Here is a 24,601-nt window from a genome sequence, read left to right as displayed (position 1 = left end):
TTCCCAGAGATGAAATTGCCCCTCCCAGGTGCTGCCCACCATCAGCCCTTGAGGTGGCTGCTACCTGGAGCTGCTCTGCAGGAATGTGTCTGTGTGTGAGTCCCTCCATTGCAGCTCCTGGTAACTCTGCACTGGCCAGGGCTGGGACAAAAGCCAGGTCTCTGTTTAGTGTCAAACCTTGGGAAATCTGTGCCTGTAAATAATTGATATTAATGCTACTCCAGTCCTTACATGCTCTGTAGAAGGAGTTGTGCTCAGTGGTGTCCAGGTGTGGAATGAGCTGTTGTCCCTTGTCTTGCGCAGTGTCCAAGAAGCACGGGAAGCTCATCACCTTCCTGCGGACATTCATGAAGTCGCGCCCAACGAAACAGAAACTGAAACAGCGGGGGATCCTCAAGGAAAGGGTGTTTGGCTGTGACCTGGGGGAGCACCTGCTCAACTCTGGCCATGATGGTAAGAAACAACCAGCTCCTGAGCTCTTCCTCTGTTGGGAATTTGTCAGGTTGACTGTGGCTGTTCAGGGTTGTGCTGGGGGACAAATGTGTGACACAAATCCGTGGCTGCATGGGAAACTGAGGCTAATGAGAGGCAAACATTGTGCTTCGATGTGGGAAGCACCATGGTTTGTCGTAGGAAGGGGACCAGGACACCAGCTGGTTCATCACAGGTCCAGTTTATTAAAGAAAACATCAAACACTTATACAGCAAATAATAAGCTTATGAATATTCTGTGAGCCAAGCAATCTATTGGTTAAACTATACCATGAGCTCTTCCTCATTCCTTAGGGGTTACATCTCTCTTTTCTCATGTCTCTTTCACTATTTGTTATCCTACTACAGCTAGGCCCAAGGACACACTATCTAGCAGGTGCAAAACTTGGAATTAGCCACAGCTTTGTACTTTTCCATTCTCTAGTCACCTAAATTTCCCAACAATGGTTCAGTGTGGGAGCACTGAAGGTGGCTGCAGCTCCTGAAGATGGGTTTTCATCCTCGTTGAGTCTTCAATTCTTTTTTTTTTTTCCAGGAATATAAGCTTTATTTGTATGTCAATGTCAGTGATTAACAGGCATGTTAAACCCCTAAATTTCTCTTAACTCAATACCTTTATATGATTCTAGCACAATTTGCAGGGTAAATCCTTCATTTGCCTTTTCCTTGGATTTCACAGGATTTACAGGAATTAACTGGATATTGTATTTCCTCACAGCTGACTTTTCCTCTCTGTTCAGGGTCCCTTTTCCCTCCCCATCCACAGTTCAGGGAGACAGAGGAGCAAACCTCTCCATTCCAAGAAAAAAATTACCCAATTGTTACCACTCTTCCTGGGATGAGCTTAGATTTCACGGCTCTTTCCTGCCCTTTCCCTGTGCCACCTGCAGCCCAGGGTCCTGCAGTGCTGAGGAGCAGCCAGAGCACTGGGATGCTGTCCCAGGGCCCCAGGCTCAGCTGTTCCCATCGGGAGCCCACACCCAGGGATGTTTGGGAAGGCAGCCTGGAGCAGCTGTGGGCTGTAGGTGGTTTGCCCAGGTGTAAAGCCATCAGGACAGCAGTGATGGGATCTGTTGGCTCTTCAGCAGATCCCTTGTGCCAGAGTTGTCCGTCTGGTATCTCCCAGCTTTTGTGTGCAGGCAGAGGGAGAAGTGACAGGATGTGTGGGGCAGGAAAGGAGTTTCTCTGTTAAAGTTGTTTTCAGTGAGTTTTCAGACTTCTTGTTCGTCCAAATGCTTTTTGGGAAAGGGCTGGCAAAGGGCAGGGAGTAACTTCTTGCTGTTTTTCCAGCTGATTTGTTTGGTAACAGAGATGTGCACTCCCTCACTTCACATAGAAGTGTTTCACTACCAGCTGGTGCAGAGCATGTGCTTGTCCTTATGGAGTCAGAACGGTGGCAAGGCTCGTTGGCTCAACTGGAGCCAGCAGAGATCCTTCCTGGGGCTGGCAGAGCACCAGAGCTGGTTTGGAGTCAGGAGCAGACCCTGACCCATGTAGACCTGCATCAGGAGTAGGTAACTCACAGCACTGGGTGGCTCTGGAGCTGGCTTTGTGTGTGTGCTGTGGGAGCCCTCCTGGAGGGCAGGAGCCATGGCAGCAGAGTGAGCTCACTGATGGGCAGCAGGGGATTCCCTCTCACCCCACCCCAGCCCTCCTCCTGTCTGTTCTCCTTAGGCACAAGTCAGCACTGGCCAAAGCTTTTCCCTGCCCTCTGTGCTGACTGCTCCCCCTGGCTTCAAGGGCTGGGTTATTTAGCATTCAAAGACACATCCTGAGCTGAACTAAACTGCTTCAACTCCACTGGAGGTTCTTGTTTGGCAGTCTCTGGGAACTCTGTCCTCGTCCTGGTCTCTCCCCACCATCCCACACATTGGGGTGACGCTGACTGGGCTTTGCTAATGAGGTCCCTCAGCTCAGGAGTCACCAGCTGCTTTCACCCTCATTTTAATAACCCTTTCCTAACTCCCTGGAGTGAAGCAGATCCAATTTGATTGTTGCCAGCGGGGGTATGACTCCATTTCCCACAGCAGGATTGTTGTTTTCCATGTGATTCAGCTCCCTGACCTGTATTCCAAGTGATGTAATCCCGGGATGGGGCTCGTGGAGACATTTCTGGGGCTGTGCATGCACAGCATTTTAAGATTCCCTCCTCCTGTAGCATTACTGTAGCTCAGTTGTGGAGCCTCTTGCAGTGCTGACCTGCTCAAAGGGGCCTGAGGTGAATTTAAAAAGCTGCTTCTCATAATCAGAACATCAAGTGCTTTTTCCAGCAGCTCAGAGCATGCTCTGGCTGAGCGTGGTACCTGCTGGTGTTATTTGGAATCACAACCTAGAACAGGGGAGTTCAGACGAACAAAAAGAACCCAATACATTAATTGGTTTGTTTAAGCTGGTGAAGGTTTGGTTGGGTCCATGTCCCATCCCCAAAAATATTTATCAGGGCTGAAGGAGCAAATGCCACTGTCCCTGGTGATTGCAGTGAGTGACAAGGCATCATCTGCACCTCAAAAATGCAATATTGAAACAAACTGGAGTTATGCTAAGAATTTTCTTAGTTACCAGCTTTGTGAAGATGACAAATTTTCAAGAATTTGCTGAGGAACAACATGAGCAACCTAAATTCTGTAGTCATGAATCTCTGAAACTGTGCTCAGTTTTAGTGAGTGGGAAGCGGAATGAGAGAATAAAAGGGATAAGGACAAAAACTGCAATAAGTGAAACATTTTTTTAATAAACCCTGCACTGAGGCAGCTGGCTCAGGTTGCTTAGTGAGGAGAAGAACATGTTTGCTGTGTACCCAGAGGGGATTTACAAGCACAGTGGAGATGTTTCACTCACTGCAGTACCTTGTCTTTCTGTGGGCTCAGCAAGTAATCCCTCATTCTGCATCCTCTGAGCCACTGTCAGGAGCAGGATAAGTTTGGCATGGGATGCACAGGAGGAAGGTGCTGCAGGGATGTGCCCTGGTTTGCTGTTGGGGAGCAGGAGCCCTGGGATGCCGCCCTGCAAAGCTCCACGTGCTGCTCTTGCCGAGTCCTGACCTGGCAGAGCATTTTGTGCTTATCTGAGCTGGCTGTTCCAGGCAGCTCCTGGCGCTGCATTCTGGCTGCCTGCAGCTGAGGCAGTGACTGCACTGCTGGGAGCTTTTCTGCACTTGCTGGCTGAAGACCCCACTATTGGAATAAGATCCCAATATCACCAGGTAGATTGTGCCTCGTCTGAGCCTTGCTGCTGGGCCAAAGGCAGCAGCTGTGGCGTTTCACCTCAGAGACACCTTTGCCTGGCTGGATGGTGCAGCTGGGCACTGAAACAAACCCAGGCTTGTAGAAACTCAGTTTACCTCAGGTGGAAGGGCTTCAGGCGAGGGTGAAGAGGAAAAGGAGACGGATTCTGCAGAGGGTTTGATCCAGAGTTTATTCCATGGTCACAGACATCTGAATGTTGGTAACAGCTCCAACAGAATGCTGAGCACATGGCCCTGGCTGAATTTAGGCCCAGGGACAGGGGGAGGGGAAGGGACAGTGAGCACCAACCAGGTGGGAGGGGCAGGGTCTCAGGGGACGAGGGACACACAGACAGGCCAGTGACCCCAGGCCTGGGGGCATCCTTTGAACCTGACCAACCACACGAGGCCTTGCTGGAATGTTAAAACTGACTGACAGAACTCACTCAGCAAGGGGGCGAGGGGGAAGGGAGAGAGGTATTGCCACACCTGGGAAGGGACTGGGAAGTAAAACAGGCAATGAGCTCCCACTGCAACACCCCACGGCTCAGAGAAGGACTAAAATCCCACTGAGGATCAGGGATTTTTGTCACTTGCCTGGGAATGTGGCACTGGGAAGGGCTGTGTGCTTGGTGGGTAAGCCAGGCACCAGTGCTGGGCTCAGAGGTTCCCTGAGCCAGTTCCCTGCATGGGTTGCAGGAATGCACTGAGTGTCACTTGCTCTCTGCTCCTGCCTTCCCAAAGCTCCTGGGCATTGCCAGGAGCCAGGTGCTGACCCAGGTGGGCCTTTATGGCTCTTCATGCAAACCACGTGTGCCATCGTGCCATGGAGTTTTTGGGATGGGCCTGTGCCAAGGTGAAGCCATGCTCTGTGCTGGGAGGTGCCTCCCAGGCTGGCAGGACAGAACCTGCAGCTCTAAAGATCAGGATATGATCTGTCTGTGCCCAGCTTTCTCCCCAGGGAAGGGTGTCTGGGCAAGGCAGGAGTGCAGCAGCAGGCTGCTGGTGCTGCTGCCCTGGGAGGGTGTAGCTTGTCATTTCCCAGAGTGTCCTGTGTGGGTCTGAGCAGGAGCACAGAGCAGCTACAGGGAGGGAGGTGAGGATTTCACAAGTGTGAGGGATGAGCAGTGCACCTGAGCCCTCCTGTGTTTCTGGTGATTCGTGGTGGGGACTATGCTGAGTGCTGGGCAGTGTCCTGGGGGTTGGATTTGGTGTGTTTGCTTTTCAGTTCCAGTGTGGTTTGTGCTGACACTCTGAGCTGTCCAAACAGTGCTGGAGCCCTTCCAGGGTAGGAGTTGCAGCTCCATGGGGTGCCAAGCAGCCCTTCCCCAAAGGCCTTTGGAGGGAAGGGAAAGGAGGGAAGGAAGCATTGCTGTCCAGTCTCTTTGGTGAGGTTCTGAGTCATGGGCAGCTCACAGGATTATTTTTCAAAATTATCTGTGCTGCAAGGTGTTTGGGGAGGAGGGAATTGGGAGTCACAAGGCTCCTGGGCATGGGGCTGGGTGTGCATAGGTGAGTTGCTTCCAGTGAAAGTCTCAGCTGGGTGTCCTTTTCTTCTCTCTTGTCACATGTCAGCACTGAATGATGGGCTGGGACCTGCAGGAGTAAAACCAGTTTTGATATGAGGGATTTTGGACTTCTCTGTTGGCAGAGCCTGTAGTAATGCTCCCTTCAAGTATGTTGGTTTGCACAATATTTCTGCAGTCAGCTCCATCCACCCCGTGGAGCCTGCCTGAAGGGTCCTGTCTGCATCCCAGGCAGTGCCTTACTCATCTCTTGGCTCCTGCTGGGCTTGGGAAGCGTCTCTTGGCAGCAGACCAGGCTCAGCAGGGAGGTGCTGTTTCTCCATTGCCCTCAGAAATGCTCCCACTTGAGTTGGTGCAGTTGCCACCTGCCTTGCTGGTTTGTTTTACAAATTCAGGGGGCATTCCCAGTTGGGAGGGAGCCACAGGATCATCTGGTCCAGCCCCTGGCCTTGCCCAGACCCCCAACAATCCCACCCTGTCCATCCCTGGCAGCACTTCCAAAGGCTCCTGGAGCTCTGGCAGCCTCGGGGCTGTGCCCGTTCCCTGGGCAGCCTGGGCAGTGCCAGCACCCTCTGGGGGAAAAACTGTTCCTAGTATCCAACCCAAACCTCCCCTGACACAGCTCAAGCCATTCTCTGTGTGCTGTCACAATTTTATGGAGCTGTGAGATACCGCAAATCTACCCCAGTTCCTGACTCCTGAAGAGACCTTGTTCTGATTCCCTTTGTAGGCAGAGATTCTTTTTTTTCCCCTCAAGTTTTTCTCTCTTTAAGGAAACTAAATAGAACTTAAATTTAGCCCGACCCCAATTAGCAGGATTGTGCTGGCAGAGGATGTTTGTGGAGTGTGGGAGCTGCTGGAGTGCTGCATTGCAGCAGCTGCACCATGCCCTGGTTCCTGCCTTGGAGTGTTTGCCCAGGGAGCTCCCCACAGCTCCTGGGGGTGTGACAGGGGTGGGAGTGAGGGGCAGCGTGGGGTGGGCTGCAGGAAAGGCAGGGCTGGGGGAGCTGGGCATGTCCTGAAGGGGTCAGGGGGAGCCCAGGCAGGGCTGGGGCTGCTCTGGGGGCTGGGATGGGGCAGCACAGCCAGGGGGGCTCAGTACCCAGCAGGGTGGCTCAGCACCCATCAGAAAGGGTCAGCACAGGCCAGGGGGGCTCAGCACAGGCCAGGGGGGCTCAACACAGCCAGGGAGGCTCAGCACAGGCCAGGGGGGCTCAGCACAGGCCAGGGGGGCTCAGCACCCAGCAGGAAGGGTCCGCGCAGCCAGGGGGGCTCAGCACAGGCCAGGGGTGCTCAACACAGCCAGGGGGCTCAGCACAGGCCAGGGTGGCTCAGCACCCATCAGAAAGGGTCAGCACAGCGAGGGAAAAGCCTCTTTGCCATTCTGTGGGTGAGGGACTCCTGAGCTGCTGCACACAAGGAGTTCCTTTACATTGTACTTTTTATTCAGCTACTGCTGGGCTCATGTGCTGGGGTTGCTTGTACTGCAGAGCATGGGGACACCGTTTGTTCTTCCAAGCCTGAAGTGTTCCTGTCACTCGTTGGAAATGATCCTTTCTTCCTTAGCAGTTGGACTGAAGCACAAGGCAGCCCTGGGGTCCCCCAGTGAGGTGGTGTCACAGATCCACCTCCAGAGATAATCCATCATGCCACCAGCTGTAGCCACAGATGATTTTGTAGGCTAATGGCACAAGGCTTTTTTTGTACCTCTTTATGCATTTGACATTTACACATCATCAGCTTCCATCACTGGAAAAGATGCGCTCACAAATGGAATTTTTAGCTGCAAAGTTTCCTATAGTGAAGGATCTATGCATGATTTTTTAATTGTTATAAAATGCCCGTGCTGTGTGGTCAGCAAGAGGCATTGACTTCTGCTGAAGATGTCAATGCCTGCAAGAGACAAAGTTCACTAACTCACCTGATCCTGCTCTGTGTCCTTCCTGTTCTTCCAGCTCTTCACATTTATTCACAACTAATTTGGACAGGTGGGTAGAATTAAATAAAAAATAACATGGAAGAGAATAGCAGGAAAGAGCAAATGGGGGATCTGCATCCCTTTATGTGCTGCACAGGGGCAGCAAGGGTTTGCCAGGGATGCTTTCATTCTCCTGTGCTGGTTCAGGTGCTTTTCAGAAAGGTCCATAGCAGCACCTTGGGGTTCCTGCTGACATCATGGCTTGTTTGGGGTCCTCTGGAGCTATCCACCCCTTGGAGCCACCCCTGCCCTGCTGCTGGGTGATATATTTGCCTCTGACAGGAATTTGTGGCAGAGTTGGGTATAGAGGGAACTGTTACCAGAGCAGAGAAACACAAGGAATGAGATCTCGGCAGCCTCTTGGCTGGGATCTCTGCAAGCCTGGTTCCCCTTAGCTCAAGCACAGGTTTGGCAGTCTGTCACCCCTTTGGCTCCTGGTATGATGTGAGGAGCCCTTTTTACCAGCTCAGAATTGTAATTACAATAATAGGCTGCCTGGCTTGGAATCTTTGCCATCCTGAAGAAAGCCTTCATTGCGAATTCAGGACAGCGGAGTCTTACAGATGAAATAATTTCAGTTTTTCTTGCTGTTTTAACTCCAGGAGAGTGAATGTATCCCATTCCCTGTTACTGCCCTGTCCCTGTCCATGGCAGGAATAGGACTGAGGGAGCTTTAAGGTCCCTTCCAACCCAAACCTGTCTGGGATTCAGTGTTCTGATGCCCCAGGTGCAATCCCTGCTCATGATGGCTTTGCTCCAAGGTTTTCTCTTCAGAGAGGCTTTGGAATATTTGCAGAGCTTCCATGTGAAATAGCCCCTCAGTTTTTACCTGCAGCTCCATGGAGTTCTGTGGCAGCCCAGCAGCCTGGCCTGTGATTCCCAGGTATGTTTGGAATTGTCGTGCCTTGAATGCTTGCAGCCACATCAGTGGGTTTGTTCAGGCAGTAACAACGTGTTCTGTACAAAGGTTTATTGAAGTGTTGGTGTTGTGTGACGTGCGTGTGACATTTCCCTCAGCACGGTGACATGGCCACAGCCATTCCAGCACGGGAGGGAGTGTTGGCTCTGCGTGAGGCTGGGGGGGTGTGTTAGATGTGCTCACTCTGGGAATGAGCCCCTGGGGTATTTTGTGCTTTCAGTAGGTATTTTCAGAGCATCCAAGCTGACAAGTTGGGATGTGAACTGAAAAGTTTCAAACCTCCAAGTAGGTTCAGCTCTGGCATCCTGCTATCCCAGTTTTCCTTCTGCCTCTATTTTTAAGTATTTATATGCCTGAAGCAGTTTGTGATTAGGACACAAGCCAGAGTTCTGAAGTTTTTGTTTGCAATTCTCTTTTCTGCTGAGGCATTTATTGTGTGACTTTGGCAAATCCCTTAAAGTCCCTGCCTCCTTTTTGTTAGTTATACTTGCAGGTGGGGATATCTGCAGGTGATTCACCTTGTCTACCCTATTCCAGGTGTTTTTGGATGATTGTATCTTCTCAAGTGAGCAGGAAAAACAATGCATCCTTACTCATCCAGTAATTTCTGTAATGCTCTCCTGGATACCTGGGCTTGGTTGTTTATTTATAGAGCTGCAGTTCACAAATCAGGGGTGGATCTTGTGTCCTGACAAGGCCACCTAACTGGGGACACTGGAAATCCTCCTGCTCTGCCTCCCTCAGTAGTATTTGTGCATCTGTAAACAGTTTCTGTCACACACTGAGGAAACACTGGCCAGTCTCAGCATTTTCACTTGCACCTGAGTCCCTGTTGTGCAGTCCTGTGCACACACGGCGTAAATGAGGGGGAGAATGTTTTAAAGTTGCATTCTGGGCCAGGAATTGTGTGGGACATCTGTGGCTATACAGCCTCTGGGATCCCAGGTAATCTTAGCCATCCCTTTCCCTCCATCCTCCTGTCCTGACTGTCCCTTTTTTAATTGAATTGGCAGTATGTGTAAACCAGGCAGCCTCAAACATGCCAAAACCAGTTTCCTTTTGGTGTTTCCTGATTTAGAGTAATTTTTTTAATCCAAAATCAATCTCCAAAGGACGTGGGCAGTCAGTGGTCACAGCTGCACTCCGAGTTCTGGCCCTGAGCTGGGAACTCAGACCTGTCCCTGCCACAAGATTTTGGCCTTGGGGAACTCGTTTGTTATCTCCCATTCCATCTCCAGGCTTGTACAATCAAACCAATAACCTGTGTCTGCCCCAAGGTGCCACAAGGTAAATTCCTAATGCCCAGGAGGTACTTGGGAGATTAGGAGTGGGATATAAATATCAAGTAGTATTTATCCAAGTGCCAGCACAGGTTGGCACGTGACATCCAGCTGTGAATGTCTGTAGAAATTAAGAAAATTCACCTGTGTGCTCCCCCTGTATGTATTGTGTTCCTTGGGCTGGGTTTGCATCCCAAATCCAAACATTTCTGATGTTGAACTGTGTTTTGTGAAGTGTTTTAGGTGTCTGAAGTCCCCTGGATGTGGCAATGAGTGTGTCTGTGTGACATCAAAGGCACATCCAGCAGCCTGGGGAAAAAAGGGAACAGTTGACCCAAATTGGAGATGAGTAGAGAGCCCCCCTTGCTTCAGATGTGTCTGCTGCACAAACTAACTGGACACAAGCTGATACTTTCAAGGCCAATAGTTTTGAGTTATTTTGGGCAAATTTCCAACCACAACAGGCACTGCTGTTGCTTCACCATCTGCCCTCCGAGTTGCTGGAACTTGAGATTATTGGGTATGGGGTCAGCATTACAAAGGGGTACATGGGATCCCTGTGGAGAATCCCTGGTTTGAGGGGGCATCCTTGGAGTTGCTGGGCAGGGAACACAGGCCTTGGCTGCTAAAAAGACCCAGTTTGTCTCTCCCCTTCTCCCTTGCCCTGCCTGCAGCTGTGAGGAGAGGATTCTTTGTGCTTGAGTGACCCTGAGGACAGCTGAGAGTTGAAAATTAATTTGCATTTCGAAACACTACAGCTGTGGGGGGAACAAACATGAGGAAAAATGTCACAGTCAGTACAGGAATTGCTTGTGCTGTTATCCTGCTGCTCTTAGCCTGGGGAGAACTTCCACCCCCCCTCAGTTTATTGCAGGGAGTGTAGTTGGTCTAAACAAAAGAGCTCCAGCACACTGGCCAAATCTGAGTATTAGCTGTGTCTTGTTGGGTATTAGGAAAAATTCCTTCACTGAAGGAGCTGTCAAGCATTGGAACTGCTTAGGCTGCCCAGGGATTTAAAAGCTCTGGGGTTGTGGCACTTGGGGACATGGTTCAGCCATGGCAGTGCTGGGAGAGCAGTTGGACTCAATCTTAGAGGCTTTGCCAGCTTAATGATTCTGTGATTTTTGTGTTAAAAGCAATGAAACCGTGGGAAGTGGGTGGGTGCAGCCTGCAGTAGGGGCTGGCTGTACAACATCTCCATCATGGCTGGTGGGCAGGGAGGATCCCCTGCAGCCCTGGTGCCAGGCTGTCCTGGCACAGCCAGGGCAATGTTGCTCATCAGCAGGACTGGCAGACGTGGCTGGTGACCTGCCCTGCCTGGAGCAGCCCAGGGCATTTCTGTTCCCCAGGCCTGAACTTTGCGCTTTGCTTTCCACAGCCCTGCCTGAGCTGCCATAAAGGAGATGCAGCTGAGGAAGCAGAGTCCAGTGCTGGCTCAGGGATCCAGCTCAGGGCTTGTTGCTGCACTCTGCCAAGTGCAAAAGTCCCACTCCAGCTCAGAGCTGTGTGCCTGGCACCAGGCTCTGGGGCAGCTTGGACTTTACACAGCTCATCCCCAGTGTGGAGAACGTCAGTGTGGCTCACAGCCTGGGAATGGGGGGCAGGGAGTTGAGGAATCATGGAATCCCAGGCTGGCTTGGGTTGGAAGGGACCTCAGATCCCACCCAGTCACACCTGTGCCACAGACAAGGCCTCCTTCCACTAGAGCAGGTTGCTCCAAGCCCCATCCAACATGGCCTTGAGCATCTTGGAAAGGAAGGAAAGTGTCTGTTTGGTTGGTCTTGTATTTCTCTTGGTGGCTCAAACATGAGGACAGAGATTTAGGAGTGAGACAAGAGTCCTGAGAAGAGAGTCTTTTAAAGCTGGATGTTTTCCTGAATGTGCAGGGGCTGCACATTGCCTGTGGAATGGCACATGCAGGTACAATGTTGGATGACACACAGCTCCTCATGCCACAATAAAGAGAAAGTCCTTAATCTCTCTCCTCTGCTGCTTCACACCTTTGTGTAACTAAGGTGGAGGGAAGAGCTTCAGAAATGAGAAGTTTACAAGTCACAGGCTGAAATATTACAGGGTTTTTACCCTTTTTTTTAAGGAAATATTTGGACAGTTTTTTGGAAAATGGCCTTGATGATCTTAGAGGTTTTTTCCAACCTTAATGGTTCTAAAATTGAGTTAAAATAGGAAATTATTGGAGTAAAAGCAACCGTATTTCTCAAAGAGGGGATATTCCCTGTTAAGTTTTTACATAATCCCTCATTAATGGCAAGGGAGTTGAGATTTATGTGGCTAATTCCAGATATTTGGAGATTGTCAGCCTTGGCCAGGCACAGAATTCCAAGAAAGGGGCTCATCCTGCTGCAGTGGCAGCATTTGTGCTGTGCTGGGTGTGTGTCCTTTGCTGGCTTTTCCCCTGCCTGTCCTTCCCAGCTGTTCCCAAAGGCAGCCTGGACACCCAGGGCTGAGCTTCTCCACCTTCATTTTACCTGAATGCTGATTGTTCCAGTTTCTGTGCTGGTGGCTCAGAACAGCCTTTAACCTTCTGTTACTCAGGCCTGGATTTTCAGTGTGTGCCTCAATCTGCTGGCACTGCGTGCTGGCTGTCACTGCTGAGGCAGAGCTGGGGCAGTCTGTTTTCCATGCTCCCTTGTGGGTTTGCTATGTGTGGAATTCAGTGAGGAGCAGCAGCCCAGGTGCTCTGGGCCATTGTCCAGCCCCAAGGCCTGGCCTGTGGGACCTGCACCCCACTGCTGTATTTTGGGAAAATGCCAGTGCCAGAGGGGGGCTTGGTGGGAGGCCTCATGCCCTGGGCTGAACAAACACTCCTGGTTCCAGTAACGTGCTAAGAAAATAAAATAAAATAAAACACAACACAAGCAAGCCTCTCAAAGCCCAGGGAGGGAACATTACAAAATATTGAAAAAGAAAACCCCACCCATCAAGATGATAGGAAAGGAAATACGCCTCGTGTGAGGATGAATCAAAATGTTTTTCAGAATGAAAACCATAGAACTTCTTCTTCCTCTTAATGGCAGAGAATTAAGCAGTTAACAAGCCCTCAGAGATGCAATAAGCCTTTCAAACCAGCTGAGAGATGCTCTGGAAGGACTTGAATTAATTCCTTTGGCTGCTGTGATGATGAAATGTGCTGGGGGCCCCTTTGGTGAGGCATCCACATTTCCAGCCCTTTGCATTTTATCTCCTGGGAGCACCTGACGTTGGAGATGTTGGAGGGAAGGAGGGAGGGGTTGTTTCAGAGGGAGGTGAGCGCAGTGTCCCCGCAGAGCTGGCTGTTCCAGGCAGCTCCTGGCACTGCATTTTGGCTGCCTGCACTGAGGCAGTGACTGCACTGCTGGGAGCTTTTCTGGAGTCACTGGCTGAAGACCCCACGGCTCAGACAAGGACTAAAATCCCACTGAGGATCAGGGATTTTTGTCACTTGCCTGGGAATGTGGCACTGGGAAGGGCTGTGTGCTTGGTGGGTATTACAGCGACCTGAGTGGGTCGGTGGGGTGGTGAGAGAAGGACGAGGATCTTGTTTCTTGATCAGAAGGCTGGATTTATTGATATATGATGTATAATACATGATGACTATACTTAAATAGAATAAAGAGAGAAGTTGCAGATGCTGCTAAGCTAAGCTAAGAATAGAAAGAAAGAATCTATAACAAAGTTGTGTCCAGGGACTCTGTCTTCAGCTTGCTCTTGTGATTGGCCCTTAATTATAAACATAGGAACATGAACTAATCACAGGTGCATCTTATTGCATTCTACAGCAGCTGATAATCATTGTTTACATTCGCTTCTGGGGCCTTCAGCTTCCCAGAAAATGGACAAATCTGAAAGAAAGTATTTCTGTGAAAAATGTCTGCGACAGGTGGGTAAGCCAAGCACCAGTGCTGGGCTCAGAGGTTCCCTGAGCCAGTTCCCTGCATGGGTTGCAGGAATGCACTGAGTGTCACTTGCTCCCTGCTCCTGCCTTCCCAAAGCTCCTGGGCATTGCCAGGAGCCAGGTGCTGACCCAGGTGGGCCTTTATGGCTCTTCATGCAAACCACGTGTGCCATGCAGTCTGGCTGTGGTAATTGCAGGAAACCACAGTAATTAACTGCCAATAACAGAACTTCAGTGTTGCTGCTGGTGCATCCTGTGAGAGGAAATCTCCTTTGGTTCCCTGCTGAGATGAGGCTGAGGTACCTGTCTGGTTCAAATGTGGGCTGTGGTTTGGGATCTAGAAGCCAAAATCAGTTCCTGAACTGAGAAGTTCACCTGCAGGGGAGGGATTTCTGCAGCAGATGGACATGGTACCTGAAAAAGTCACAGTGTGGTGTCAGAAGCTGCTGTAGGTGTTGGTCTGGGCACACTTGACATTTGCAAAATTAAGTCTTGGCTTGTGCTGTCATCCTGCCTTCTCCTTCTGAGGGAGCAGTCACTGTTCCCTCCATGTGTGCATGTACATCTCTAAAATGAGAATTAAAGGGCTGGGGATTCAAAGAGCAGAGGGAGGTTAAACACACACCCAATGGCCAGGTGTCATCTTTGTTCAGAAATCTGAAAAATGAAGTCACCATTCCAGCAAAGGCCCCTCAGGTACAATTTTAGCCCTGCTTGAATTTCAGTCCCTTCTCCAACCCTGCAGAATTCCCCCAAAATATCCGTGGTGCTGCTATGGTATATTTAGCTTAAAGAACAGATTGTCCTGGTAACCAGCTGAGGAGATGCTTGGAACAAGCCTGCTGGGATCTTTTCAGGGAATGTTAATTGCTCTCACTGTGCCCAGGCTCCTCCATGCCAGAAGAGAACTTGAGGCAGAGCATTGGTGCTGCAGCCCTGCCTTCCCTTGGGCTCTCCTGCCCTGCTCCACTGTCAGCGTTCCTGCTGGGAATGGGGCAGGCAGGGTAAGGGCTGGTTATTTCTCTGCCTCTTGCTGTGTTTGCTTCTTGATTTATTTGCCTGTTTATTTATTTGCATCTTGATTTACTTATTTAGCAGGCTCTGTGGTTCCAGGGGACCCCTCCTGTGGTTGCAGTACGGATCATTAATGTCTTTGGGATTTGCAGCTTTAGCAGATCTTGTCACCGCACTTCTAAGCTTGGGAAAACTCCTTTGGCCAGTCCTCTGGGACCCTTGCATGCAGGAAATGCTGCTGATGGGGGCTGGGCCCCGTGCAGGTCGCTGGTGAGATCTGTGACCTCACCCATTGTCAGGGGTGGTGGTGGGACAGACGTGCAGGGACATCCCACGGGGGCTTGGGGCAGGTCTGTCTGCCAGCCTGGGGTTTCTTCTGCCACACAGGACAAACAGCACTGGCTGTGTCAGCACACAGAGCCCTGTCCTTGTCCTTTGCTGCACAGGATGGAGCTGTGTCCCCTCTGCTGCCCTGCACAGGTCACACCTGGGCCCCACTCATCTCCCAGTGCCCTAGTGCCATGCAGTTCACACTTCAGCCCTTTCTGGCCACTGCTTGAGTAGGACAGGACTCCTTCCCTGTCCATTTCCAGCCTTAAAAACTTCTTCTTCCAAGAGGTGTTGAATCTTTTTGAATAAAGGCTTAAGTGTTGTCCTCCAGAAGTGTTTTTGAGACACTATGAGAATTTCAGGCCTCATGTTTCACCTGCTCTGCTCGGATCTGTCCTTGTGGGTGACTGATGGACGTGTACCCAGTGTGCCCTGGGTGTGTGTTCACTGAGAATCTCTTGTCTTTCCCAGGTTCAGGGTGTGTCTGTTGGTTCCATCAGCTGTGGTCTTCTTTGGAGCTCCCTGATGCTGAGGTAGCCCAGGGCTTCACCCCCACTGGTTTTTGTTCCCCAAAAAGCGGCACTTGGTTCCCAAGGCTCTTGGCTTAATGTACAAGGGCTCTGCTTGCCTCAAAATCTGCCCTGCTCATCCCTGGGAATGTAACACTGGAGCCTGGCTGGCTCAGTTCTGGCTGCCTCTAGGTGCCTTGGGGCATCCCAGGTGCAGGCTCTAATCTGCTCCTGCTGAGCCTGTGGCTGAGGTGCTGCAGGATTTACAGCTTTCACTGTGTCCTGTGCTCCAGCATGCAACAGACAGGGCCATCCTTATCCTGGATGCCCCTGCTGATTGCCAGGGAGCCGTGTGAAATGAGCCTTTCCTCCAGCTGGGAGGGTTGGCTGCGGGCTGGGGAAGCAGCCCTTGGAGGCTGGGGGGAGCATCCAAGTGCAGCAGCACTGGGGAGCACAGTGCCTGGCAGATGGCATTTGCTGTGCTGTAAGGGGATTTGCCACATGACCTGCTCAGCATCGGTGTCACGTGTGCACTGAGCAGACCTGGCATCTGAAAACACACTGAGATCAGCAGAGGAGCTGCTGCAAAAGGCTGGCTGGCAGGGGGACCCACAGGGATCCCAGCTTTTCCCATCAGGGTTTGCTGATGCTCACAGGAGCTCCATCCTGGTTTTCTCTCTGTGTTCAGGGCAGTTTTAGTGTCTGTTGTAAATCCAGTGATTTGCTGCTCCTCATGGACGGACACACAGCTCCAGCACTGGATGTGCATGAGCCTGGGAAGCCAGCTGGAAGGAATGGGGTGGTGAAGCGGCTGCAGTATTAACTTGACACCTAATTATATCCCCTGGGCTGACTTTTCCATTCTGTCATGCTCTGCTCTGTCTGCACTTTCTGGGAGTGTGGGATGCTGTGAAGCTCTCCATACCCAGCCATGCTCTGGCAGACATTTAAGATGAAATTATCAGCTGTAAAAGCTCTCCTGTCTGTGCCGCCAAAAGTAGCATCTCCCTGATGTTTATATTTCCTTAAACCAAGCAGGATAGGTTAATTCTGTATAGATTTGAAAGAATTTATTCCAACTCCTGGAATGGGATTTCACACCACAGTTCCCATGGGAGTTACCATGGAAGCTTCACTGTCTCTGACCAGAACTGGCTTTTTTTGACCTGATTCATATTCTGGCATTCCCTTGTTGAAGCAGGAACACCTCTGACCAGTTTCCACATGGACTCCTGAAGTTACATTTCCTACAGGCTTGTTTATATTTCCTTGAACCAACAGGATAGGTTAATTGTGTATAGTTTTGAAAGTATTTATTCCATCTCCTGGAATGGGATTTCACACCACAGTTCCCATGGGAGTTGCCATGGAACCTTCACTGTCTCTGACCAGTGTCGCCGTGGTTTTTTAAGATTTTCTAAGCCTTCTGATGTTGACATTGTTGTAGTGAACTTTCTCACACACTTTCTGTAAATAACTCATTGTTTTTTCATTCCTTTATGGAGGAGGAGAGAGTTGATGGGCTGTTGGTTTGACCAGTGCCATTGCAGAGGTGTCACTGTCACCTTCCAATCCACTGTCACTTTTGTAAAACTATAAATATTGGAGTCAGGGAATAAAACTCCCCTTTTTTCCTTCACCTTGAGAGAGGTGGTGTGCTTGTGTTCTTTCGTGTCCATCAGCGACAGACCAGAACTGGTTTTTTTTGACCCGATTCATATTCTGGCATTCCCTTGTTGAAGCAGGAACACCTCTGACCAGTTTCCACACGGACTCCTGAAGTTACATTTCCTGCAGGCTTTCTTCCCTAAGGAGGAGCTGAAGCCAGGGCCCAGGTGGGGGCAGTTTATGGCAGCTGCCAAGGGCCCAGCCTGCAGCAGGTCTGTACTAACCGTGCTGTTGTTGTTCAGTGCCCCAGGTGCTCAAGAGCTGCACGGAGTTCATCGAGAAGCACGGCATCGTGGATGGCATCTACCGCCTCTCCGGGATCGCCTCCAACATCCAGAAACTGCGGTAAGCTGCAATGAACCTTTTGTTATCAGGCACTGGCATCCTGGGAGTGATAGTGGAACCCTGGAAAAAGTTAAAGATAGAATCTAAAATGTTCGGCTTTGTGCTTTCCCAGATCAACTGCACCTGCGTAAGCAGTGTGATAAATTATATAATTGTTAGATGTGATGATTGTTTAGGAATTAAATGTAATTATTATATAACCATAAGAAGAATAGTGAGAAACTATGTTGGAAATTCAGAGAGGGGCTAAATTTATGTATACAATAGAATAATATAAGTTTAATGATTAACATGAAAGTTATATAACGATAGAGTATAAAACATGATGATTTCGGATGTATGGTCGGAGTCAGATTTGGGTTGAATATACCCCGATTCCCAGAGCTCTTAATAAACAGCACAGCATATAATCCCCCATGATTATGTGTTTGTGAACGCTAACAGGAGCAGCACTGATAGCATTGTGTGGGGTCACATCCCAACCAGCATCCCTGCTTCTGGTGCTTCCAGCTCTGGAACTGAGTCAGTCACACACAGCTTGTGCTGTACCCAACTGACATAACCCAAGGCTGTTTCCACACTGCATAAAATGGAAAGGCAAGCAATGGAATGAAAGTTATTTCTTGCTTTTATGGCCTCTTTACTTAAGTACAGGCATCATTTATAGTAGGGGGGCAGGGCACAGCCTGGCCTTCCTCTGCACATCCCTCCTGCACGGAGCTTTCCTTCAGGATAAAGTGTCAGGATCCTGGTGTCACTGTGCTGCCATCTTCCATTTCTGTTCTTTCTCTCTCCAGGAGCCCTTTGGAGCAGCCAGTGCTTCTCCCTGCTGCCTTGGGCTCCTGGCTTACCAGCAGTTCATTGGGAATGTGCAAAGGATGCGTGCCTGAGTCTGGTGGGGGCATTGCTGTGCTGCAAGGGAAGGGCCAGGAGTGTTCTGGGTAGAAGCTGTTCCCACCACAGCAAACTTCCTTTCCTCTTTCATGAGGCTGTTGTCCTCCTGTGGTTTGGTGTAGAATGTTGTGCTGTGGAGCATTGATGTGCTGGGTGGATGGGACTCACCAGCACTGCTCCTGGGCCCAGGGCCTGGCCAGGGCAGCACAGGGCTCTTTGCCATGGGCAGAGAGGCTGTTTTGGACGAGCTGTCCCCCAGTTCAGTGGGCAGGTTTGAGCTGGTACAGTGACTGTTCAAACCCTTGGATGGATGGGCTTGTTCTGGTTCAGATTAATCCTGTTTCTTATCCCAGCAAGTCCCATTTTAAAAATCTGGTCCCAAAGTTTTTATATGCAGGATCTAAAGGCTGTGTGGAGCTGTGGCTGAATAAAACATTTGGCATTGCTTCAGTTATATTCCTTTATTCCCTGTTTTGCCTTGTGCTGGACCATCCATCTAATCTCTGCCCTAGTCAATTTTTTTCCTTTTGTGTTACCAAGACCACTTTCTCCTTCATTGTGTATCAAGGTGCTTTAAAAATGGTTTTCTAAAATTGTAATGGCATCATTCCCTGTTGTAGTGCAGAGAATGAAGTGACAGCCTGTTTTCCAGGTTTCTGAGATGTTCCAAAAACAAAAGGAAGGGAGTACATGGCATAACTTATTGACACTGTCCTGTTCATGTAAATCCCTACAGATTTTGAGTGTTTGATGAACATAAGACACATCTTGCTGCAGTTCCCAGCTGTATAAACAGGGCATTAGGCTCATTCCAAAGCTGGGGCTGCAGTATCCTTATAAATTAATCACTGTGCTTAGATATCCCATGGAAGATCTGGATCTCCTGGATTTAAAGGGCTTTTTGGTTGGAGAGAAGGTTAGAGAATTTATTCCACATGGGAGATTTCCATGGAACAGATGTTGGCTCTTCAGTAGGGCAGTAGCTGCCTTTATTTGGCAGGTGGGCAAACAGCCACTGTTGATTTGGGGTGTTGATCCCTGGATCCTGGTATCCTGGCTCTTTCTGAGAAGCTGTGCAGTTGTTCTTCACCTAACAAAATCTTCCTTTGGGTCAGAAGGAATAACATGTAGCTCTGGAAACAGCCAGTGTAGACAGGAGGAGGGTTGAATGTGGTGGGGCACTCCTCTCTTCCCTCCATATTCACTTCTGCAACGGAGCATTTGACAGAGTGTGAGCTTTATTCCTAGGAAAAACCACTGGAGTAGGGCAGGGTATGGGCAGGGAGTTGGAGCCAGGGCTGAGTGTGTCTGTGTGGGGTGGGCTGGTGCCTTCCTGGGCTTTTCTGCAGAGCTGAGTTTCTGTCCTAGATGTGAGCAAGGGATGAGTCAGAAGGTGCCTGTGGAAGTGGTGTGAGCTGGACACTGGGCATGTGGAAAATTGAATGCTTCCTTTGCTCCTCTGCTGTCCTTAGGGTGAGGAAGGGATGGGCTGTTCACCCTCAGAAGGTGGGGAGCACTCCTGCCCCTTGTCTGGTGGGAGTGAAAGGCTTCCCATGAGCAGTGTCCATGTCCAGGGATGGAAAGAGTCCATCCTGATTCCAGGAGGGCTCAGCTACAAACACACCTGGAGCCCTGGGTGTGTTCTTCTCCTCAGGCAGGGTGAGCTCAGGGTTGTGTGACCCTCTGGGCACAACCTGCCAGCTTTGGGTGGGGGACAGGACAGGGACAGGGGTGGGGCACTTCACCCAGCCCACTCCCTGTGGTTGCAGTGCTGGCAGGATGAGCCCCATGGCTGTGAGCAGCCTCAAGGCTCTGGCAGGGGCCCCAAGGTTCTGCAGCTCCCAGGGCCTGGCTCACAGCTCTCATGGCCCTGCAGTGTCCTGCTAATTGGAAACAGCACTGCCCAGCAGATATGCCAGCAGCAAGGCAGCCCTCAGCCTTCTGAGCTCAGCTTTTATTTCAGAAACATTGGTGATTGGGTTTTTTTCTCTCTCTGAAAACCAAGGGAGTGCTATGGGGTTTTCTTCATGTGGTTCCTGGCTGTCTTCTCCCTGTAGCAGAGGCAGGCTCAGCTCACCAGCTCATCCCCCAGGAATTCCTGCACTCACTGGTTTCCATGTGCTGCTGATGGAAGTGACGCTGGCAGGACTTTATCATTGCCATTTGCAGGCCTTTGAAATGCAGAGGGACAGCAGCTCTCATCGTTCCTATGGGCAATCCCAGTCACAGCCCTTGGGAGTTAAACTTGTGGGCTTGGAAGATGTTCTCTGGAGACTTTGCAAAAAGCCCTGATGCAGCAAAAGGGATTGCAGCCAGTTGGTTGTAAAATTAACTGAAAATGCTTTATTAGAAAAAGGAAAAGTCTCTTTTTTGAAAAATATCCCCACTGGCTGCCCCACAGTCGTGGGTCATGTGGTTTTGGTGACTAAGTGTTTATTTTTTCCTGTAAATCAGGAAAGCCTTGCTGTAATTTGTGCTGGGTTTGATTTCATTCCTCCTCCTCAGAGCCCTTTCCCCATTTCTCCGTTCTCATTGCCAGCCACGAGTTTGACTCCGAGCAGATTCCTGACCTGACCAAGGACATTTACATCCAGGACATCCACTGTGTGGGCTCCCTGTGCAAGCTGTACTTCCGAGAGCTGCCCAACCCCCTGCTCACCTACCAGCTCTACGAGAAGTTCTCTGTGAGTGTGAGACACGGGGGGCACTTCCCCCTTCAGTGGGCCTTCAGCTGGTAGAGCAGAGAAGTCCTGGAAGCTGGACCTGCCTTCCACACACTTCCCTCTCTGTCTGCCTCACTTGGGGTTGTTAGAGCCATCAGGAGGGTGTGTCACCAGAATTGCCAGCCTGACACCGTGCTGCCCACACTCCTGATTCCACCCTGCCGTTCCAGGAGGGGCTGGCAGTGCCCTGGGGTCTGAGGGGCCTTTTCTGTGTCCCCTTTAAGTCACTCAGAGGTGCCTTTGTCCCCTCTGCCACGCTGTGTTGGTTCCACTTGTGGGGCCACAGCAGATGGTCCCTGGCACAACTCCCATGCTTTGCAGGAATTCCCCTCTCGTTTGCCATTTCCCAGGAATGGGATTGGAAGCAAATGCTGCTCTGAGCTGAATGTCTTCTGCAGAAATTCTCTGTGCCATTAACATGCCCCAGGTCATGACTTACTTGCCCTTCCTTACATGATCCATATGCTGCTCAGTCCCCAAGACAGACCCCCCCCAACCTAAGGGGGAGAAGAGCAACAAAACCCCCCTGACTGCCAAGGTTTGGGATTTATTTGCAGCTAAATCCTTTCCTGCCTCATTCCAGGATGCTGTTTCTGCTGCTACAGATGAGGAAAGGCTGGTTAAGATCCACGATGTGATCCAGCAGCTGCCTCCTCCCCACTACAGGTCAGTGCAGCCTTTGGGTGTTGTGGGCATTTTGTGAGAGGAATTCTGTAATTCCACTTTCCCTCTCAAGACAGCCACCCTGTGCCTCTGCATATTGAAATGGTTATGGCTGTCAAAAGTTGGTTTATATTTTAATTAGCTCCTTACCAAACACTGTCCACTAAGCATGGTCTTACTTCAGGTCCTTAGAAACTCCATCTAGGAGGGAAATAGGAGCTTGTTATGTCAGAGTAAGGAAACAGTTTTATTGTAGGGGGTACAATACCAGTGCTAACAGCACTTTTAAAAAAATGAAATATAGCCAAAAAATTGCTCAGACCTTCAGCCAAACTTGGTCAACTGTATTTTGTCTCCAGTTTGCCCCTCCCTGCAATAATAGTAATTAGCAAATAACAACAATGCTCTCAGAATAACTGATGTAATTAATTATATTAGTATAATGTATTAGAGTAGCATAATATGGTGTTTTAAAACCACCAATTAAAATACTATATTCAAGCTAATTAGTAGTAATAAGAAATTGTGCTATATGGTAATGAGTCTTGACTAAGAACAACATTTTAACAGTCTTTAGTATTAAAAATTATGGCAGGGTATGGTGAAAAGGTACCAGACAAATTGGTATTGGTGATTGGCTTTAACAGCTGTATAGATACTGCATGTTAATGAGACTTTAATAACTAGTGATGCATTCACTAATTGGGAATTGTAATTGGTAGAAATAGCTAATGACAACATATGGTGGAAGTTATTTACAGATAGGTACCTATTTTAATTGGCTGGGCCAGCTCCCCTGGTGTGTCCCAGTGGTTCAGGTAAGTGACCATTTGGGGTGCATGCAGGCAGTATTTGGCTGTTGATGCCTAATTAGAATATTTCATTACAATCATCAACTGATTTTTGTAATGTACGTTAATGTATGTTAATCTAGAGGTGAAGTCAGAATTCTGGTCTGAGGGGTCAGGTGTAACACATGAGGACAGCTATTGATAACTATTTGTAGTCATTTCTGCCAATAAATGTTTAAATTGCAGTTACTGTGATGTGTGGTGATTAGCTGGACAATTGCAATGCTGCAATGAGTGGTATAAATAACTAATTATAAAAGTTAACTGGGGTTTAACTGATGTGTTATAAACTACAGCTGTGTTACTTGCTCTTCAAATAAGGTTGGCTAGTTGGTGCAACAGCTGCTGCTTCTAGTAACTAATTTCAATATTGATGTTAATTGAGGGGGTGTGGCCCTTTAAAAAATAAACTGATCTCTTTCTTTTCCTTTTCATTCACCTTTTCCCCTGAAATGATTTTTAGTTTATGGGGCTGGTTAAACTGGGTTCTGGTACCAGCAGCATGTGAGTCTCAGAGAGAGGGCACAGCCAACAGCAGCATGTGGAATGCTGTAGGTCACAGGGTGCTGCTCTCCTTTCCTGGGCTTTGCTTGGAAAAAGGAAAAAAACACTTCATTTTTCTGCTGCTCAGTGATGAGAAGTCACAGGCAGGAGCTGTCTGTTTGGCTTCCAGACAGAGGCATTTTCTTTACTTCCAATCTTGTCTATTTGTGGAATTTTCAGCCCCAAAACACCCTCTCTGTTCCATCTCTCTTCCCCCCAAAAAGAATAGGCTGTGAGACAGACACACGCCAGGGGCACCAGGAGGGTACAGCAGCATTTTCACTGCCACCTCCTGCTCCCTCCTCCCTAGTGTGTATCAAACTTAATATACAAATCGTACCATTTTTTAATATGAACAGAAGCCTCTGAAGTTTAACCTTCTATCTGCCTTACCAACCTCTGAGAAACCCACAGCCAGTATTTTCATTGTTCTGGGGTGTCTAAATCAATACCCCATGCCAGGATTAGCATTCCACGTCCTTCCCCACACATCCCTGAGCAGCCCCTCACAGCTGGCACACACCTGCAAAGGGTTTTTCCTGGAACTGTCCTTTCCTTGAGCCTGGAGCAGTCAGGAGAGACTGCCCTCAGCCCAGGCTGTGTCAGTGCTGCCAAAGCCAGCTCCACGGTGGGGCTGGGGGGAAGGAGTTCAGCATTCCTTGGTGGGAGCTGTCAGATCACAAGGAAATAATGAGCTGGCTTTGTGCTGTGGATCACGGCCTGGCTTTGCTCAGTGGTGCTGAACATTTGCCTCTCTCCTGTTTTCCAGGACACTGGAGTTCCTAATGAGACACTTGGCTCGTCTGGCTGATTATTGCTCCATCACAAATATGCACACCAAGAACTTGGCCATCGTGTGGGCTCCAAACCTCCTCAGGTACTCTGGGATTTTCCCATTTCAATAGAAAAGAAATGTTTACATTTATAAGCAACAGATACTCCAGAAAATCTCAGCTTTCAGCAGCTGGAAAGAGCTCTTCCTCTCTTCACCCAGTGCACTCTTCACCTCCTGTAAAATATGGGAAATTATTGTAAGCAGGATTTAAGATTGGCTGGCAAGTTCCTGACCTCGTGATGTAAAACAGCCCCTGTGTTATCCTGTCTCGCACAACTCAGTTCCACTGGCTGCAGTTTTGTCAGTAGTAACAAAGAAGAATTCCCTGAACCCTCTTTTAGAGGATAATTTCTCTCCTCTTGGTTAGATGAAACTGATGTGTCCTTGATCATCCAGGAGAATTTCTACAGTGGCATCACTGATTTCCCACTGCATAAGTCTCTAGAGTCTAATTTGACAGCTTTTGGCTGCAAGAATTCAAACTTACAGAAATTAACTTGGATAAATCTGTTTTGAATCTGGATGATAGGGCATTTTATTGGTGTAACTTAAAAATTTTGCTTTAAGAGAAAAAAATATTATCCTCCTGCCCTTTATTGTACTGATTTCTCACCTGCTGTTGTTACCAACCTGAGAAATCTGAGTGGGCAGTTCATCATGGAATCCCAGCAGAGTTTGGGTTGGGAGGGATATTAAAGCTCATCCAGTGCCACCCCCTGCCATGGGCAGGGACACCTTCCCCAGGTTGCTCCAAGCCCTGTCTGATCTGCCCTTGGGCACTCCCAGTTCATGCAGGTGGGCTCCTCTTTCTGGCAATTCCCCCACAAGCAGTGGAGTGACCTCATGTTTGAGTTTGCTTTGGTGAGTCCTGGAGCATTCACTCAGTAGGATCAGGTGGAGACACTCCCTGCTTGGG

General features: G+C 49.4%; 1 protein-coding gene across 4 annotated transcripts in view; it reads left to right on the top strand.

Annotated features, from left to right (window-relative positions):
* The window catches only part of ARHGAP32 (Rho GTPase activating protein 32), a 247,179-nt gene that overhangs the window by 207,016 nt on the left and 15,562 nt on the right, over positions 1-24,601 (top strand). For all 4 annotated transcript variants that reach the window (XM_054292846.1, XM_054292844.1, XM_054292845.1 and 1 more), the window contains 5 exons: positions 304-453; positions 17,074-17,176; positions 20,610-20,754; positions 21,377-21,459; positions 23,620-23,727. In XM_054292846.1, coding sequence (XP_054148821.1) covers positions 304-453; positions 17,074-17,176; positions 20,610-20,754; positions 21,377-21,459; positions 23,620-23,727 — 589 coding nt within the window. The remainder of the gene's footprint in view (positions 1-303; positions 454-17,073; positions 17,177-20,609; positions 20,755-21,376; positions 21,460-23,619; positions 23,728-24,601) is intronic.

This window comes from Melozone crissalis, unplaced genomic scaffold, assembly GCF_028551555.1.
Source record: "Melozone crissalis strain CALT ecotype California unplaced genomic scaffold, PUWL_Pcris_2 ptg000120l_1, whole genome shotgun sequence".
NCBI lineage: Eukaryota > Metazoa > Chordata > Aves > Passeriformes > Passerellidae > Melozone > Melozone crissalis.
The sequence above is the reverse complement of the archived record's forward strand: the minus strand, read 5'-3'. Positions and strand labels throughout refer to the sequence as shown.